Genomic DNA, 19,005 nt, shown 5'->3' on the forward strand with positions numbered 1-19,005 from the left:
TTTTCTCTCCTTCCTGTCTCCTTTTCCCCTTCCTCCTTCTATCTTCCCACCAACCTTTCCCCTCCCCTCCCCTCCCCTCCCCTCCCCTCTCTCCTCCCCTCCCCTCCCCTCCCCTCCCCTCCCCTCCCCCCCCCTCCCCTCCCCTCCCCTCTCTCCTCTCCTCTCCTCTCCTCTCCTCTCCTCTCCTCTCCTCTTCTCTCCTCTCCTCTCCTCTCTCTCATAAAACATGGATATCTACTTTACATAAATAACAGGACAAAGAAGTTTGGTATGCAGTAATAGCAACATCATTCCCTTCTTTCTCCTTTTAGGAATTCCTGTTTATCAGAACTATTAGAGACATGGCTAGCTACAAGGAATGTAAAATGTTATAATTACAAAGAATGACTTCAGTGCTGAAAGCTCCCTTTCAGCAGAGATTAGGCAAAGAAAAGTTGTGGTCATTGAGGTTGTGTCTGTTAAGTAAATACTAATTACGTAATCCATTCCTCATTATGGCATTTACTTTTTAATATTTCTTTGTGTTGTTACAATGAGAAACTCCTAATTATGATATACCATTGAATTATTTGTGAGAAGGACAGAAGAGCTAATTTGTAAGAGAAGCCAATATGTGTACAGTTCTTAAAGCATCAACTTACCAACGTTTATGGAGTTATCTTTTCTTTAAGCAAATTTTTCAAAATCTGAATGTGAAATTTATGAATTATAGCCTCAATATATTCTGATGTTAAGCAATAAACATCTTTGGTTTCATGCTGTGAAATTAGTATATTGTAAATAGTACTGCTGGTAAACTCTTAGAAGTCTTATGTATTCTTTTCTCCCACCCAGATGAATACCTCTACTCTGGAACAGCTTCTGATTTCCTTGGCAAAGATACCGCATTCACGCGGTCCCTTGGGCCTACTCAAGACCACCATTACATCAGAACTGACATTTCAGAGCACTACTGGCTCAATGGTTAGTGATTTTCTCACTTTTGATTGTTTTGCCTTGCTTTTGGAAAGATAAGAAAGTCATTATTATTCATTCAGATGTGTTTTGGGATAAGCAATGTAGTTCAACATTTTAAAATAAGTTTGAAATAAATTCTCACAAAGTTATACATGTTATATATATAATAACAATAACTGACATTTATTGAGCATGTGCTGTTGTCCTTGACATTTCTATGTTCTAATTGATTTTTTAATATTCTTAATGACCTATGAGGTATATTTAATTATTACAAATTTTTAAAGATGAGATAGAGAGAAGTTGAATAATTTGGTCAAGATCTTACAACTTGTAAGCTGCAGAGCTAGTCTACAAGATAGCAATCTTTTTCCTGTAGTCTTTTGATGACTAAGTCAAATTCTGTCTATGAGCAAATTGGAGAGGGGTTAGATTATAATGCTAACTTCTTTTGTTTAAAGATAATTTATGTTTTGGATAAGACATCTCCCTCCACAATTTTAAGCATATTGATATTACATTATTTTGATTTCTTTTTTGTTTGGGGGTCATACAGTATTCCAAGTTTTCAATAAGACAAACAAACTCCTCCAAAAAAAAAAAAAAAAAAAAAGAAGAAAGAAAGAAAGAAAGAAAAGAAAAGAAAAGAAAAGAAAAAAAGCAACAACAAAACAAAGACTAAATATATTTATTTAATTCAAGGAAAAAGGCAAGGATTTTTTTTTTCCTACTGCCTTGCAACAAGTTAGGATTTATCGTTAATGTTTTCTAATCAACATAGGACTTTCTTCCGCTGCATAGCAGAATAACATAACATTGCTATTTAAGCAGGCAAGCAGCATTTCTCATTCCCACCATAAATATTGGGTTTTAGTGGAGGAGGCCAGGGTAGAGACTTCCTAGGGGCTATCTCTCTATCTGTCCATGTCATTTAAGGAATGACAATATAAACAAAAGGGAAAAAACATTTCTTTAGTCAAAACTTCCAGATCCATTTGTTTACACAACAATGTCAATTTCACTGACCAAAATAGAACCCATTAATAGGTAACACAAATTTAGAATATCCCCAATTAAGTGGTTTCTTAACACTCATGCAAGGCGGGACTGTCTTCTTGAGCCTTGTGATGTTTTGTGGAAATACTTAATTGAGAGGAACTCCATAGATTTTACCAAAAGAAAATTTAGTCATCTGCTTGGTAACAAGATATACTTAAGGCTTTAAAGTGAAATGTAGATTGTATTTTCCAGTCTTGGGATGGCAAATATCATTATATTGCCATTTAAAAGATTATTCCATTCTTTTCCTTAACTGTGACAAATCCATAAAGAAGTCTGAATACTGCTAGAACAATAAATATAGGAAATATTTATTCAACTATTATTTGCCTAGCAGATTTGTTCTTGGGGCCATGTGGAGAGCATGGCAAAAGTAGAAAACCTTTGAGTTGGTTGAACATTTTATCGCTTCTTGACCTTTTGGCTAAGATCAAGTGAGTTGGTTGAACATTCTTTTAATAAACAACATTTGAGGGCCTATGGCATACTACAGGCTATTCTATGCACTGGGCCTGAAAAGATTATGCAGGAGGGTTGCTAACCTCAAGCATGATAAATGCCTGAGGCATAAGAAGAGAGTGGGATATGAAACTAGAAAGCTGTAGATATCCAGAAACCGATGAGAAGTTATCTATCTTTTAATTTATATTTTATCTTTTTGAGGGATAGTTGACAAGTAACATTATATTAGTTGCAGTATATAGCATAATGAATCTATATTTGTATATATTGTAAATTGATCACCACAGTAAATGTAGCAACATCCATCACCAGACATAGTTAACAATTTTTTTTTTCTTGTCATGGGAACTTTAAGATGTATTTTCTTAGCAACTTTAAAATATGTAGTACAATATTATTAACTATAGTCACCATGCTATATTTTACATCCCCAAAGCTCATTCATTTTTAATTAGAATGTTGTTTCTTTTGGCCCTCCTGCCCCATTCCCTGATGTTAGTTAGAGGATCAGGTCTTTGTTTTTGATGAAGGTAACTGACAATAGCATGAAGGGAAGACTAAAGGAGAATGAGGACAGAGAAAGATAAGAGACCATCGCACAAAAGCAGAAAATAAGGATGAGATAGGACAAAGGTAGTGGCAGTGGAGGTGGACATGAGAATATACATGAATAAATATTAGAAATTGAAGATATTTGTTTGGGAATAGAAGAATTTGAGGGAGATTTCAGGATAACATTTTGGATACTGGGGAAAAATTGCAATTGAAGTCATCAGAAAGGAAGAAATTGAAGGTAGGAGAAAATACATACCGCAGAAGTTCTCAATGGATTGAATGTAGGCAAATGATTAAGACTGAGGGAGAACATTTATGGTTCTAGAGCATTTATGGCAGATTGCTTAGTGGTTAGTGACAAGAGTGCCATATGACCTGATTTGCCTGGATGTTTCCAGTTTTAATCTGTTCTTTAATCTCAAATGTGCCCCAGTTTAGATAAAAATTATAGCTCTGTTTATGTGTAATTTAGTTGCCTAGGTTTAAATACTTACCATCACTTATGTGTGGCCATGGTCAAATCTTTCTTTGTCTGAAAATTTGGAATAATTAAAGTATTCACAGGGTGCTGAATTCTGTGAAATTATTTCTTGTGTTTCTTGTATAAATAATTCTGTGAAATTATTTATAGTGTTTCCTAAAACTATATTTCCAGCCTTTTCTTAGAACTGAGTGCCCTTAAAAACATTTATTTGGATATCTTATATTTTCATCTCAGATTAGAAGAAATGGTTGTTTGATATGGGAGTAAAGATATCTAAGCCTTAGCCTTGATTATACTACAAAGTGCTTTGAAACTTTTACAAGTTGTTTAGTGATCCTTTGAGTTTCCTCATATATATAGATAGGTAGATGGATAGAGATGTAGAAATAGGTATATAAGAGACTATTGTGTCTAAAATCTAAAATTTTATGAGTCTAACTTTAAAATTATCATGTTTTCCCTTTGTAACCTATCCTTCACTTTCAGTTTCCTGATTTTTAGCTGTCTTAACTTTCTTAATTTCCTCCACCCAGTTACCTTGAAATTATCTTTGATTCCTTCCTCTCCTTCACCCTTTATCTAATCTTTTGCTAAGGACCTTTACTTCCTTCAAAATATCGATTGACCTTGTTTTTTCCATTGCCATCATCTTCCTATAGGTCTCCATCACCTTATCTCTGGTTTGTTGCCATTATTTTATTGTTTTTTACATCATTTTGGTCTAGCCGGAGTCAGTCAGTGTGAGCATTAAGTCAGAGGTTTGCTGAGGGACAAGCAGGCTGGAATCAGAAGAGCACAGTGAGTGCTTCAAGAGACCCAGTTAGCTTCTCGGTATGGAAACTAGGACAGAGCAAGGGAGAAATTACACAAACGTTATGAAATTCTTATGATGAGGAAGTACCTGACATGCTAAGGCTAAAAAGATCGGCTTGATTAGGGAGAGTTTCTCTCCTCAGTTCTGAGAAGTGGCCATTTTTCAGTTGTAGTCAGCCTAGGGTCCAAAGACAGGTCAGTGGGTTCATCAGCTAGTGTCAGGAGTGGTGGGGACAAAGCACAGTGATTGTTCGAGGAGCTGTGCTGATTATTGGGAATGAATGTTATCTCAGACATTATCTTATTCAACCTCATGCTCCACAAATTGAGACTCAGTGAGGAGAAGGGATATGTCCAGGTCTCCTAAGTGCCAGACCCATCCTTCCATTACAATACCAACTTCTGACAATAGCAGCATATCAGGTCTCCTGAATTTGGAAGCTTGACTCCTATTTTAGTAGCAGTTATGGGGCTACAAAAAGCTCAGTTTTTTCCTTAGCACTAGACCTAACACAGTTAATGACACAGCCTAATTACTCTATAGCTGCACTAACCAATATGGTAGGCACTAGCCACATGTGAAATTAATTAAAATTAAATAAATTTAAAACTCGGTTTCTTAGTCACACTGGTCATATATAAAGTGCTCAATAATCAGATGGGCTAGGGGGCTACCTTATTGGATAGCACAGATATAAGACATTTTCATCATCATGGACATTTCTATTAAACAGCTGTGGTCTAAAGTATATTGTTTATTAATGATGTACAAGAGCCCACAATAGCATAATGCAACATATGTGTAAATTTTCTTTACTATTCATTTGGCATTTAGATGTAAAACTCAATCCTGGGTCTAATAAAATTATTGCCAGGCTGAAAGATCTGACAGATATTTGATATTTCAAATAATAGGATCAATGTCTAATGTATTTCTTCTTATATATTATTACATTACTAGAGGCCCAATGCATGAAATTCGTGCAAGGGCCTTGGCCCCGGCCCCTGCCTGCAGCCCCCGCCCACTGTCGCCAGGGCCGGGGGGGCCTCTGCTGCCTTTGCCTCGGCCCCACCTGCTGTGGCTTTGTCTGGAAAGATGGACATCTGTGGGAAACTGTTTATTGCCTTCACTATCTGATAAGCATAGACAGAGAACTCCCCGAAACCCACCGAAGGCTGGGTGCCTTTGAAGCCCTAGCAAAGCTCGGAGCTAGGCGCCACCTCTGTTTGTCCAGACAGTGGTAGCTGAAACTACTCCCCCATTTATTATTATGTAAATCCTTGCTGATGGGCTAGTCTGCTTGTTATTAGGGGGTCACCTGCCTAAGGGCTATGCTATGGGTGCATCCCAGATCAATAAAAGCTTGGTGAGGCCTGAGCAAGGAGGAAGTCCTTCGGGACTTACCGCCTGGTCCTCCAATATAGCAAAATTATCTCGTGTATTTTTTTCTCATTTGCTGTGCGGCTCCTCTTTCAGATACCGAACCCTACTCCATGCAGAACGTGGAGGGAGTCTTACTCAACAGACATCTGAAAGGACATCCAGTCTAATTAGCATATTACGCTTTTATTATTATAGATTGTACTATTTCCCTTTAAGATATTATGTTCTCTTAAATTTTGCTTCCATACTTTCATTTGCAATTTAAAATCCTACTTTTTGCATGTCTGTGATGATGTAAACCCTCGTGAAGGTAAACTGACATTATGTCAAGATGAAATGAAATTTAAGAATTAAATTAAATTTGCAATTGAGTATTTTAGCTATTAAGATGCAGATTTTAAGTAATTAACCTTTTAAAAAATATGATACTAAATGAATATTTAATAAGTCCATTTTTATTACTGAACCTTTAGGGAGTTTAAAATCCTTGATGCATGTGTGTGCCATATTTTGTTCTTTGCCCTGCCTGGAATTAACCAGTGTGATAGCAGTTAAGCTCTGCACTTACTATTAGTGGAGAAATGTGTGGATGGCCTTTCTCCGTTGCTTGTGGGAGTGGGGGTCTTTGGGTACCACTGGAATAAGCATTTCTGGAAATCCCTCCGGGAGGATGAGGTGTGGTAGAAAGCTTTATTTTCATGGAATTAAATCCCTTGGTTTGCAAAGTCCCATTTTCCTTAAACTTGTCCTGGAAGAGGTGCAGCTGGGGATTCAACAGAGCTAAAAGCAAAGCCAGAGTCCAGAGTTTCTGTTCCATGTAGAGTTGGGTTCTACACAGCATTAGGCTAGTTCTAATCCATCAGTCCATTGTGTGGGGTCCACATGGCCCTGAGTCATGTGGGCAAATACAGAGGGCACAGCCCCTACAACAAGAGAGCCAGGAGCCCAGCATTTAAGAGAGAGAACTTGGTTTAGGAGCTTATGTATCTTAAATCTTTCCATGCCTGCAGTGGCCAAACCTACTCTGGCCATTGATCTGCTCCCTATATCATCCAGACCTTACTTGGTGTGTATCTACTATCCAGTCTCTTCTCCCAGCGATCTTCCAGGAACAGACGAGTGGCTTTGCAGCTTCCTGGTAAAGTTGCATAAATGGCATGCCTATAAACTTTGGCCTTCCCTTTGCTCCTTTCCAGTAAATTCATAAGTGGGTTATTTATAATGGTATCATTACTAGTCTAAGGATCCTTGTCAGAATTTCTCTAATCCAGTTCCAAAAGACTTAAGTATGAGTCCTGATGCCTTCTTTGAGAAACGAATATGCCTATTAAATACCTAACAGGAGAATAAAAAATCACAAAGGTGAAATGGAAATACTATGGGGAGTTCTAGAAAAGACTTAGATGATTCCACATTTTTTTTTCTCTCTCTCAACTTCACCTTAGAACATACCAATAACTAGGAATATAGATACAAGTCAGGGTGGTCACTCAAGCACAGTGGAGTTTTTATGAGAATTTTAGGAAAAAACTGAAGTATGGAAAATGAAAACAAATGATGACACCTCAGTCGCATCTGTTTTTGTTTCCTTCCATGAAGTAAAGAAGAACTTTTGTTTTAATTTTTCATTTTTAACATATGGAGGCAGTTTTTTATTTGCAGCTTCTTTGGGAGTACTCTGTTGGCTATAAATTCTCCTTCCACACAAAAGAATAACATTTTTTTTAGAAAAAAGGTGTTGCGAGAAGTAAAAGAAAGTAAGAAAGTCATTATACATTGTCATTGTGTAGGTGAGCTCATCTGGGTGAGAGGTTCAGAGGGAGAAATGAAAGCGATGTGTACTGCAGGCCCTGTGGATTTATTCCATCTTCACTTGGCAGTGACTCGGTGTCATGCTAAAGTTCACTTGTGAAAATGCATGAGTACGAACTCCACCCCTATTAGGACATGTGTTTCAAATGCCAAAGGGGGGAAATGTGGTATAATAGAGCCCAGGTGTCTATTGGCATAATTTCATATTATTTAATTCAGCAACAGTGCATGTCATATACTGATTACATGATACCTATTTTTACCTAAATTAGGCAGCAAGTCAGGAAAGTTTCTATCAAGAAATACTAACATCAATGTTCTAAGACAGGACCTCAATTGAATCTGCAAAAAAGAAACTCTTTATTCTTGAAACATGTGTGTACTTTTAACTCATAAATATGCATATTGTTTAAATCACAGAATAGAGTACTATTTGATACTCTTTTCCCCTAATTAGATTTCTTCATTTAGTAAACATTTGGCTTTAAACACTTCCACCATTCAATTTTCTTACAGTACTCCAAAATAATTTTCTTATAGTACTGGAAAAATAATCAACATTCAAAAGAGAGTTCAATAAAACCAGTAAAACTAAAAGTCACTGAATAGACACAATAAGACCATCTGTTATATATATATATATATATATATATATATATATATATATATTATCTACATCCGTGACTCTTAATCTTAGATACTTATAAGAATCACCTATAAGGTTTTATTTATCTTTGTATATAACTAAATTTTATAAATACACATGCCAGTGCAACTGGAGATTTTCATTCAGGACCCGGACATTGAATTGAGACATTTGCAAATTCAAAAAATTCTACAGATGATTATTAATGTCCAGTCTGTGTATATGGGAGCCCACAGTTGGTTGTCTTTTCTCTACCTATATTGTCTCAACCCCCTCTTAAGTCATTGGAAACATCAAGATGGGCCTTCTTAGCCATATATCTTGGTCATATGTTAATATTTCCTTAATCTCGATTGTAATTGGTTTGAAGTGAAGAGTTAGTTTTATTAATTTTTACATTCTTTGATTCTACCAGTTTTCTTGTTCTAAATGTTTGAACATAGTAGTGATTAAAAATAATTTTTGCTTTCATGAATTTGCTGAAATCTTAATAGCGCATTTGTAGGAAAATTTATTTCCACAAAGAGTTTTGTCTTTTTAAAGAAACATAATGTATTTAAATAAAAAATGAGAAGTGTTCATTTGTTACAACAAAAGAACTTTTACTTTGCTCAGGAATTCAAAACCAAGTGTTTGTAATTTATCAATAATTTAAAAGACGGGCTGGAGGGGGAAAAGCCATAAAACCTTGAGTGGAATTGTTAATGGATCTTGCTAATTTAAGATTAATTAGAAAAGAAAATTTAAAGCATCCGACATAGTTTTCTAAAATTAAACTTTTATATAATCTAGTATCACATGAAAGTGAGATTATCAGGAGCATAGGAATCCATTGGAGTTCTAAATTCCAGGAACAGAACAGGGAATAAGAAAAACAAAGTGGAGAAAGTTGGTGCCCACATCCTCCCCACCCTCCTTTTCCTCTCAACACTTCTCATTTAAGCAGAGAAACAGTTGGATGGGCAACCAAGGCTGACCCATAGATCTGGGGTGCTAAAGACTGAACTACCCATCACTTGGAATCAAACATTAACTTTTGTCTGTTGAACTGCTCTGCATTTGTGGGGGATAGCGACACCACAATTAGATCCCTGGGCAAATCTCTAGAGAAGGCAGTGTTGATCCTTCTTACCCCTAATTTCTTATTATATACATATATGTGTGTGTGTTGGTGTTGTGTGTGTAGGGTTATCTTCTCTTGTTTACTTCTTCTATTCTCTGAACAATGCTCTGTGCTTCCTTCCAGGTATCTAGTATTTTCCATTTAGCTGAAGTTCTTTCTTTATTTCTCAACCACTGTCTTAGTCAAAAGGATTATTTCTGAACTAGCAAAGGGTTTCAAGTATTGCCAATGTTTGTTGGTTTTTTTTTGTTGTTGTTTTTTTTACCTACTCTGCATTATGGACATCTTTCCATGCAGCACTTTTAGAACTATTTCATTATTAGGCACTACATATTATATTAATAATTGCTTGTATGTGCACAATTTTTCTGGTTTGTGGTCATAATAACGATAATAATTATCATTGTAATCATCATCTTAATAATAAACATTTATTGAATACTTATGTGTCAGTCACTGTCAGATACTAAGTACTTTATATATATATAAATTCATGGTATCAGTTATCCAAGTATGTAGATGATATTGGTAGCCTCCTATTAGGTGTGAGTAACTTGAGGCATGGAGAATATAAATAATTTGCTCAAGGTCACCTTTCCAGTAGGTGGCAAAGACATGATATGAACTTGGAGAAAATGTCATCAAAGCCTATACTGGAGTTGATCCATGCACTATTTGTTGTTGTTTTTTTTTCTTTTTTTCCCCTTTGGCAATTACACAAAATGCAGCAAATTACTTCCTAATATAACACAATTTAGGGTATGTTTATAGTTTTTCCTAAACTTTTTACAATAGATATAGTGTCTAAAAAGCAGTGACTCCATCATATAAAAGAATGTAAGTCATAGAATCTCCAGGTGTGAAAGGGTAAGTTAAGTAATTTAGTTGAGGTGCAAACAGTGTGAATATCAGCCAGTCATGTTCTCACCTGCTCTCTAGAGCTCCTCCATAACTTGTTCAGGACCTCTTCATGCGAATACATGTTTCTATGGGTATCATTTTTATTTTTTCTCTGTCTCATTTCCCACATTCCACTCATGGTTCATTTTTTAAAAATTCTGCCAATTGTTTTTCATACAAAAGATGCCAGTAGTGTCGTGGCTAAATTATTTCAGTATTTTAATCTATAGCTTCTTTTCTTTCAAACAGGTGCCAAATTTATTGGGACTTTCCCCATACCAGACACCTATAATCCAGATGATGATAAAATATATTTCTTCTTTCGTGAATCATCTCAAGAAGGCAGTACTTCGGATAAGACAATTCTTTCTCGAGTTGGAAGAGTTTGTAAGGTAAGATATATTTATTTTACTTAAGCATGTGTGTATGTGTCTGAACAATTACCCATGTAATGGGGAAGTAAAAGTTAGTGTCCACTACTTACTTATACTTGGTGAGATATATTCATACTATCTTACATGCATGATTGTTTAGAACTGAAAGGAAAAGGAAAAAAATGATTCAGCTTTCCAGTGTTACAGTTTCCTTTTCCAGTGCCTGAGCTGTTGCCCAGGTGTGAGTCTCTTTGGCACCTCACTCCTTTCACATATGCTATATCCCTTTGCTAATTATTGATATTCCAGTAAAGTCACTGCATGTCCTAATTTGTGGAGATTAAAATGTTCTTATACATTAAATAATCTCATTTAAAAATTGAAAGCAATTTAATAATCCCTAGAGTAAGTTAAACACTAAAAGAATCATACCGTGTATTTTTATCAAAACACAGATCTCATCACACATCTAAAATTATATATCTTTACCTGGGTCAAATAAGCTGAAAATGTGGTTCTAGTATTATAGTAATGAATTTATTAGAACATTAATCTAGATTAGGTTCTGAAAGAAAATGAAATAAAGAGAAAAAAGAGCAAACAAATCAAAATGCAATAATTATTTTGAAGAACATAATTAGTTTTTTTTAGTACTGCTATTTTATGTAAATTATAGGGAAATGCAGAGACTCTATGAAACACTTCGATTTTGTGGCATCAAAGCTCTCATTTGGTCCAACCAGTATGGCGCAGTGGTTGAGCATCAACCCATGAACCAGGAGGTCACTGGTTTGACTCCCTGGCAGGGCTCATGGCTAGGTTTTGGGCTCAGTCCCCGGTAGGGGCAGTTGATCAGTGTATCTCTCTCATTAATGTTTCTATCTCTCTGTCCCTCTCCCTTCCTCTCTCTCTAAAATCAATTAAAAACATATATATATATTTAAATGCTCTCATTTGAGTGAATACAAACTTTGTGGAATAATAGTGCTACTGGATCTACTTATGACTTTAGTGTATTATTTTTTTAGTTGGATTTATCTTTACTAAAATAACTTTTCCTTTTTTTCTTTCTTCTTTTCAATCCTCACCTAGGGTCATGTTTATATTGACTTTTAGAGAGAGAGGAAGAAAGAGAAAAAGAGAGAGAAACATCCTTCGGTTGCCTCCCGTCCTCACTTCCACTGGGGAATGATCCCCCTGCCTAAGTACGGTACATGCTCTGACAGGGAATCAAACCCAGAACCCTTGGTGTATGGGACAAAACTCCAACCAATTGCCCCAGGCCAGAGCAAAATCACTTTTCTTAAATAGATATGCGCCTTCAGTATTAACTCAGTTATTAAGTGGAAGAGCTGTTAAGCTAATACATATTCTCAGTGGGAAGCTTACTTAGGTCTTTCAAACCTTTCGTTTTCTTGCATCTACCTGAGCCTATTACCTTTTTGTCTCAAGCTGTGCCCTCAGGCTTTTGAACACTTCCAGGGACAGTAATACAAACCATCACTGCACTTAAATGTGCCAATGAAAACATGACTTCTGAGTGAGGCCAACCTGGGAGCACAGGTGATTCTTTACCTAGTGTCCAAGTCCATAATGCTGTCTCCCACTGATCCCTTTACCCCCAGGGGACAGGCTTTCTAAAAAACATCCTTATTATTTCAGAGTCTAAGAATTCACAGTAATTTCTCTTGAAGCCTCTTGACTAGAGATGAATGGCCATTGCTAGTGTGTCGGTGTGCTGAAGCATGCCTTTTAACAGCAGTACCCTGACCCTGAAAGGCTGTGGTGTAGATTGACAACATTTGTATAAGTGAGCTATGTTAAAGAAGTCATGAGAATTGTAGTCAATTAAATGTATTTTAAGAGTCACTTTCTGATTAACTCGTTTAACAACTGTATGTTCTATAAACTAGTGCAATACATTTCTTGATACATTTAATCCAATTAATTGATGGACATTAATTTAGGATGTTGAGTAATGTTTTTCCTACTATCAATATACTGAAAGTTAATCTTAGAGGTAGAGAAATAAATTAAAAAGAAATTTAGTTACCCCATTTATATATAAAATTCTTTATTAAAAATATAGTATAGACTTTAAGTGTCAGCCGTGGGATATTTTGTTTAAACTATGAACAAAGTCCTATAAAACTGAAAAGGCAGAGAGAATTCTAATACTTGAGTCTTCCCAACACAAAACCTCTGAGGCCACACAGCAAGATTTTGTCATGCTATTGTTTTTGGATAAAAAGCTAACAAATTGTGAGATCAAATAAGGACATGTGATGGATGAGTTTTCTTCAAAAAAAAAGATATAATAGAGGTTCTCACATTAGTGTATCTCTACTCAATCTCTGTTTTAATTGAATACCATCTTTTGAATTTCCCACTTCACATATGATCTATTGGCCAAAGTTTACAATATTTGGTTCTAAATGCTTTCTTTGTGATTTCTCAATTATAATGCACTCTGCCATTGGCTTCAACTTTATTTAATAACTTAGGATTAATGTGTGGCAAAAAGAGAGCATTTTTAAATGGAGACTTCACTGACAAGATTAAAAATCTTTTTAAAATGTCACATCCTGCAAAAAGCCAAAAAGTTTAATTTTAATAGCGCAGTACTTATTTCTGGATAGATTTAATCCAATTAGTTGATAAAAATTAATTTATGATGTTGAGTAATGTTTTTGTTACTGTCAATATACTGTAAGCTAACCTTCGAGGTGGAAAAATATATTAAGAGTAAATTTGGTTGCACCATTTATAAAATTATTTAATAAAAATATAATATAGACCTTAAGTGTCAGCCATGGGATATTCCATTTAAATTATGAACAAAGTCAGCATCGTCATTGTTGTTGTTACATGTTTTTCACATAAAAATTGTTATTCTGACATTATTTGGAATATCTTCCTCTTTATTATTTTTTTACCCCCATTTGATAGTATAAGATTGTTTTTCTTTTTCAAACAAATAAATAACAGAATGCATCTTTGCTATGAAATAAAATTATGTTTGATATACACAAGCAAAGATCTCAGAACAAAGATATCATGTTAGAGAGAACTAAGTTAACTGTGCAGACTGCACTGAGTGTACAGAGCTTTTCACTAACCTGGGAGTTCTTTATATTATTTTTCCACCAGGATTTTTCCATAGAACATACATATTTGGAAATATTCAGGTTTTTTGTTTTTGCTGTAATTATTGTTTGTTTTAATTTTTAATAGATAATTTCAGCCCAATGGAAAACTATTGACAGTTTAAGCGCTCTCCACTTTTTCAGCTCCTAAACTAAAGTAGAAGTTGTTTTATTGACTAGTCAAACATTTTCTTTTCAGACAGAGTAGTCTATAGTGATTGATGGGGAGGGGGTTTCGAAAGTAGTTGAAATTATGCAAAAATAACTAAAGAATCATTTACAGAATAAGGGGAATATTTTTAAATTTCATAATCCATTTATTCACTATTTTATTATTTTATTTTTTCAACAACAATAAAATATAAGTTCTATGCAAAATGCAGTTCACTAAGCACTGGGAAGTAAATAAGCTTCTACCCCTTTTCCTTAAGACCTCATAGTACAGTGAGGGTAACAGGTATAAAAAGATAATCTCAATATAATATGGTAGAGGTTAGAGCTGAGAAATCTATGTGCAATTCAGTGAAGCTAAAAAATTGTGTCCAAAAGGGGAAGCAACAGGTATTTTAGGCATCATCGTCACAGAGTATAATTTGCTTCCAGAATAGTGAAATCATGCAAGTGGAACTCAGGGGTATAAATGGAAGCAATGCCTTTTAAGTTTGGGGTGGTTAGTTGGAAGATAAGAAAATTTGTTTCTATGTTAAGGTGTTTAAACTCTATGCTGTAGGCAATGAGAAGTTGTAAATGTGTTACGCAGATAAGTGACTTGATAGGTAGTATATATTTAGCAATAATTTGAGGAATGCATCTGGGTTGAGAAATATTGTGCCTGGGAGACATGTTAGGTGGGTTTCTAAAGATAGTAGGAATGAAGATATATGGGCAAGTTCAAGAGAGATTTCTAAGATAGAAATCCTTAAGAGGTCCTTAATTTATCACCATTCTATGAATTGTTTGTTGTAGGCTTGTGCTGTCCAGTAGAACTTTCTGTGGTGATGGGAATGTTCCACATCCGTACTCCCCAACACAGTAGCATGTGGCTGTTCGTGTTGACATATGACTAGTACGACTGAGGAAATGAATTTTAATGTTGTTTAATTTTAATAGCTTCATGTGGCTACTGGCTACAATAGGAGTATAGACTACCAAGGCATTCATTTACTTAACACATTTATTGATAATTGACCCTGTGTATGACACTATGCTAAACAATAGTTTTATAGAAGTTTTTTTTGAAAAAAGACATTATACTTGTACTCATAGAGTTTACAACTTAGTAGATGATATATGCATTAAACAAGGAAACAGAGATTATGTTTATATAATTGGCAAGTGTGGTAAATGCTATAATAAAATAAACCACAGGGTACAGTTAGGAAAAATGAGTGGAAGGTATCTCTGAAAAAGTGGCTTTTGAAACAATGTTGAAAAGGATTAGGAAATTATATGGCAGTGATGGCAGATATGGAAAAGAATATTCTAGGTGGACTATGTGACTATGCAGCTGTAAAAAAGAAGAATCTGTTACCCTTTGAGACAGCATGGGTGGACCTGGAGAGTATTATGCTAAGCGAAATAAGCCCATCAGAGAAAGACAAGTATCACATGATCTCACTCATATGTGAAATCTAAAGAATAAAATAAACTGATGAACAAATAGGTCCAGAGACATGGAAGCATGCAACAGACTGACAGATCTCAGAGGGAAGGGGGGGGAGGGGCAAGAAGAGATTAACCAAAAAATGTATGTGCATAAATGTGTAATGGACACAAACAGTAGTGCTGAGAAGGCCAGGGGTGGGATGGGAGCTGGGTGGAGGGGAGCAAAGGTGGGGGAGGATGGGAGACATATGTAATAACCTCAACAATAAAAATAAACTAAAAAAAGAATATTCTAGGCAGAAAAAAAACACATGTGAAATCTCAGAGATGGGTTTTTCAAAGCATTGAAGGAATTAAAAGAAATTCACTGTGACTGGATTGTAATAAGTGGAAAATTATTATGATAGTGACTGTTTTCCCTTTAAAACATACATGCAATTTCTAAAGTCTCCAGAAGCCTTATCTTTCTTGTTTAAAAATTACACTGACTGACATTGCAGATATTGACTCCACCATGTACTAGTATATGCAAGTCTGCAACAAGTTCCTCTCCCATTAGATCTTTAATTCTCCCTTAGTCCTTTCCCAGAGACTTTGGTACTTGCCCTATAGACAAGGTCTCCTATATTCTTAGTAATTGTGGTTTCCAGAAGATAAGGCAGAGATTAAGAAAATGTGCAAAGAGATACATTCTGAAATTTGGGGAAAGAGACACCAAAAATTTTATGGGCATAGGTTTCATATTTGGACATGTTGAACTGGATGTGGCTCTGGGATATGCTGTCATAATATCCACTTGAAAAATAAGAGCCAGCAGTAGTGTCAGACCAAGCATGTCAAACTCAAAGGCTAACACGGGCTAAGTAAACAAAGTTTAAGTTCATGTGGGCCGCAAATAAACAAAAGCTTCAATTTTCATAGAAACGTAGGTTTATTTCGATAGAGACATGCTGAATACAAAGGGCTGAAATAAATGAGTAATTGTTAACTTAAAATAATAGAGAATTTTAAATAAAAATTAATATTTTGTCTTGAACATTAACTTACCAGACACTGAATAACTGCACAAATTAATAAGAGTAACACAAATAAACCTATTTTTCTTGTTCTCCAAAAGCAAAATATTTCCTGTTGCGCACACCAAACAAGTCAGTCCAAGACTAATGACGTGGCAATCGGCTGCTAAAATATTCACTGCTAATATTAGTGGAGAGAAACCGTGTGCCTGAGCATAAGGCGTGTAAGGGAAATGAATGCAACAATCAGTCATTAGCGAATGTTGTAGTCCGATATTAATAATTATGTATAACAGGATATTGTAAAAATTAAGTTATGAAATTTTTATTAAAACGTTTCTTACATGCTGTTATATTGGCTGGACCACAAAAATATTTGTAGTGGGCTGCATGTGGCCCGCAGGCCATGAGTTTGACATGCTTGGTCTAGACCAGCCTTGGGCAAACTACGGCCCGCGGGCCGAATTCGGCCCGTTTGAAATGAATAAAACTAAAAAAAAAAAAAAAAAAACGTACCCTTTTATGTAATGATGTTTACTTTGAATTTATATTAGTTCACACAAACACTCCATCCATGCTTTTGTTCCGGCCCTCCAGTCCAGTTTAAGAACCCATTGTGGCCCTCGAGTCAAAAAGTTTGCCCATCCCTGGTCTAGACTCATAAATTTGGAAATTACCAGTATAGCGGTGGTTCTTAAAGTCATTAAAGTGTCTGAAATTGCCCAAGAAAATGTGTAGTGCAAGATCTAATAGAAAAGACAAAACCTGAGAGACAATGACATTTAAGAAATAACAACTGAAAATGTCTAAAAAGACAATTGAGACAAAATAGTTTGATACCTAGTTGGAGAACTGGGCACAAATATTGTTAGAAGTCAAAGAAAAGAAGAAAAAAAAACTAAAGACAAAAGCAGTTGCCAGTAATGTCAACACCAAAAGGAAGTCAGGTAAGGCTATGATTGAAAATTGGTGTTAGGCCCAGCTACTGTGGCTCAGTGGTTGAGCATTGACCTATGAACCTAGGAGGCCACTGTTTGCTTCCCCGTAGGGGGTGTGCAGGAGGCAGCCGGTCAATGATTCTCTCTCATCATTGATGTCTCTCTCTTCCTCTCCCTCTCTCTTCCTCCCTTCCTCTCTGAAATCAATATATATATGTATATGTATGTGTGTATATATATATATATATATATATATATATATATATATATATTTAAAATTGGTGTTATACTTGGCAGTAAGGATAATAATTTTTGCCCAAGTGATATGAATATTCAACTTGAGATCAGATCTAGGTTTACATCTCTGCTCTACTTCTTCCTAGCTCAGTTTCTTAACTTAGAAAATGAGGACACCCATCTCTCCCATTACTCTTTTACCAGACAAAGGAAAGGCTTATGTGAGATCATATGAATTTTAATGTGACAGACACTGAGGAAGGTACTGGAAAACTGAGGAAGGGTGATTTAGATGTTTGTTTTTAAGCAATTAACAATCTAAGAGACTGACTTGTAAATAATGTAAGTACATGGCCATACCAGAGTGAGTTAAATGTCAAAAATCATGTACACACACACACACACACACACACACACACATGTCATACATGCACATTTTTGGAGCCAGTTCAACTAACTGTGCTTAGGAGAGGAAGAGTGATAGTAGATGTGTATTGGGAGGCTGGAGGCAGGTTAGTACAAAGGTTACTGGAAGAGTTAATTATTAGTTTTAAAGGCTGAATATACTGTCATTACTTTGCCCTCATTTTTAGCAATATTTGGATCTTATTTCTGGACATAGTCAAAAGAATTTGGAGACATGTCTGGTGAAATCGTATCAATAATTTGAACAATGCAAATTTTGGACAAAAGGTATGGACAGGGAGAGATACTAAATAGTAAAGAAATTGACTTGGAAGATAATTTCATAGGGTATGTTGATCAATGACAGTCTCAGGAGAACAAATACTTTCATCATCCACAGAATCTCTTTGAAATCCAATATGCTTATCATTGCACATGGCAGAACACATTTACTTATGAATTATCTTTCAGTTGTGTCAATACTATCCAGTCAAACTATGTTCTCAGTTGTTTCATATTTAAAACTAGAGGCCCAATGCACGAAATTCATGCAAGAGTAGGCCTTCCTTCCCCCAGCTGCTGGCACCTGGCTTCCCTCTGGCACCCGGGACCCAGGCTTCTCTCACAGAGGGAGGCAGGGTCCCCAACCAATCGCATCACACCGCACCTGCCTTGGCTGGCCTGGCGCCAGTGGGTGTCATAATGTGGTCCTGGATGGTCGTCCTGATGGTCGATGGTCAATGGTCATTCTGCTGTTCGGCCGTTCGGTCAATTTGTATTTTATGCTTTTATTATATAGGATATGGGACTTAGCCTAGAATGAATTCTAAAGTCCTTTCCAGGCTCTATGATTTGTTAATTCTGTACAACAGCCAATATTTTCAAGCACTAGATGGGGCACCTTACACCCTGGACTGCTCTCACAGGTGGTAAATTACACAGATCTGCTTGGTAAGGTAAGAAATGCTGACTGAACCTACAGGTGAAACAACATGAAATAAACCCGCTGAAAAAAAAAATTCTCTATTTACTTTGCAAGTTAGTCCTTTTAGGTACTATTATTTCTGTCTATCTGATGTTCTTTGCCGT

The 19,005-nt window shown here is 35.8% G+C and overlaps 1 protein-coding gene across 3 annotated transcripts in view; it reads left to right on the forward strand.

Moving 5' to 3' along the window:
* The window catches only part of SEMA3D (semaphorin 3D), a 196,806-nt gene that overhangs the window by 127,361 nt on the left and 50,440 nt on the right, over positions 1–19,005 (forward strand). For all 3 annotated transcript variants that reach the window (XM_036328333.1, XM_036328331.1, XM_036328332.1), the window contains exons 7-8: positions 835–963; positions 10,445–10,587. In XM_036328333.1, coding sequence (XP_036184226.1) covers positions 835–963; positions 10,445–10,587 — 272 coding nt within the window. The remainder of the gene's footprint in view (positions 1–834; positions 964–10,444; positions 10,588–19,005) is intronic.

This window comes from Myotis myotis, unplaced genomic scaffold (genome assembly GCF_014108235.1).
Source record: "Myotis myotis isolate mMyoMyo1 unplaced genomic scaffold, mMyoMyo1.p scaffold_m19_p_11, whole genome shotgun sequence".
NCBI classification, from domain to species: domain Eukaryota; kingdom Metazoa; phylum Chordata; class Mammalia; order Chiroptera; family Vespertilionidae; genus Myotis; species Myotis myotis.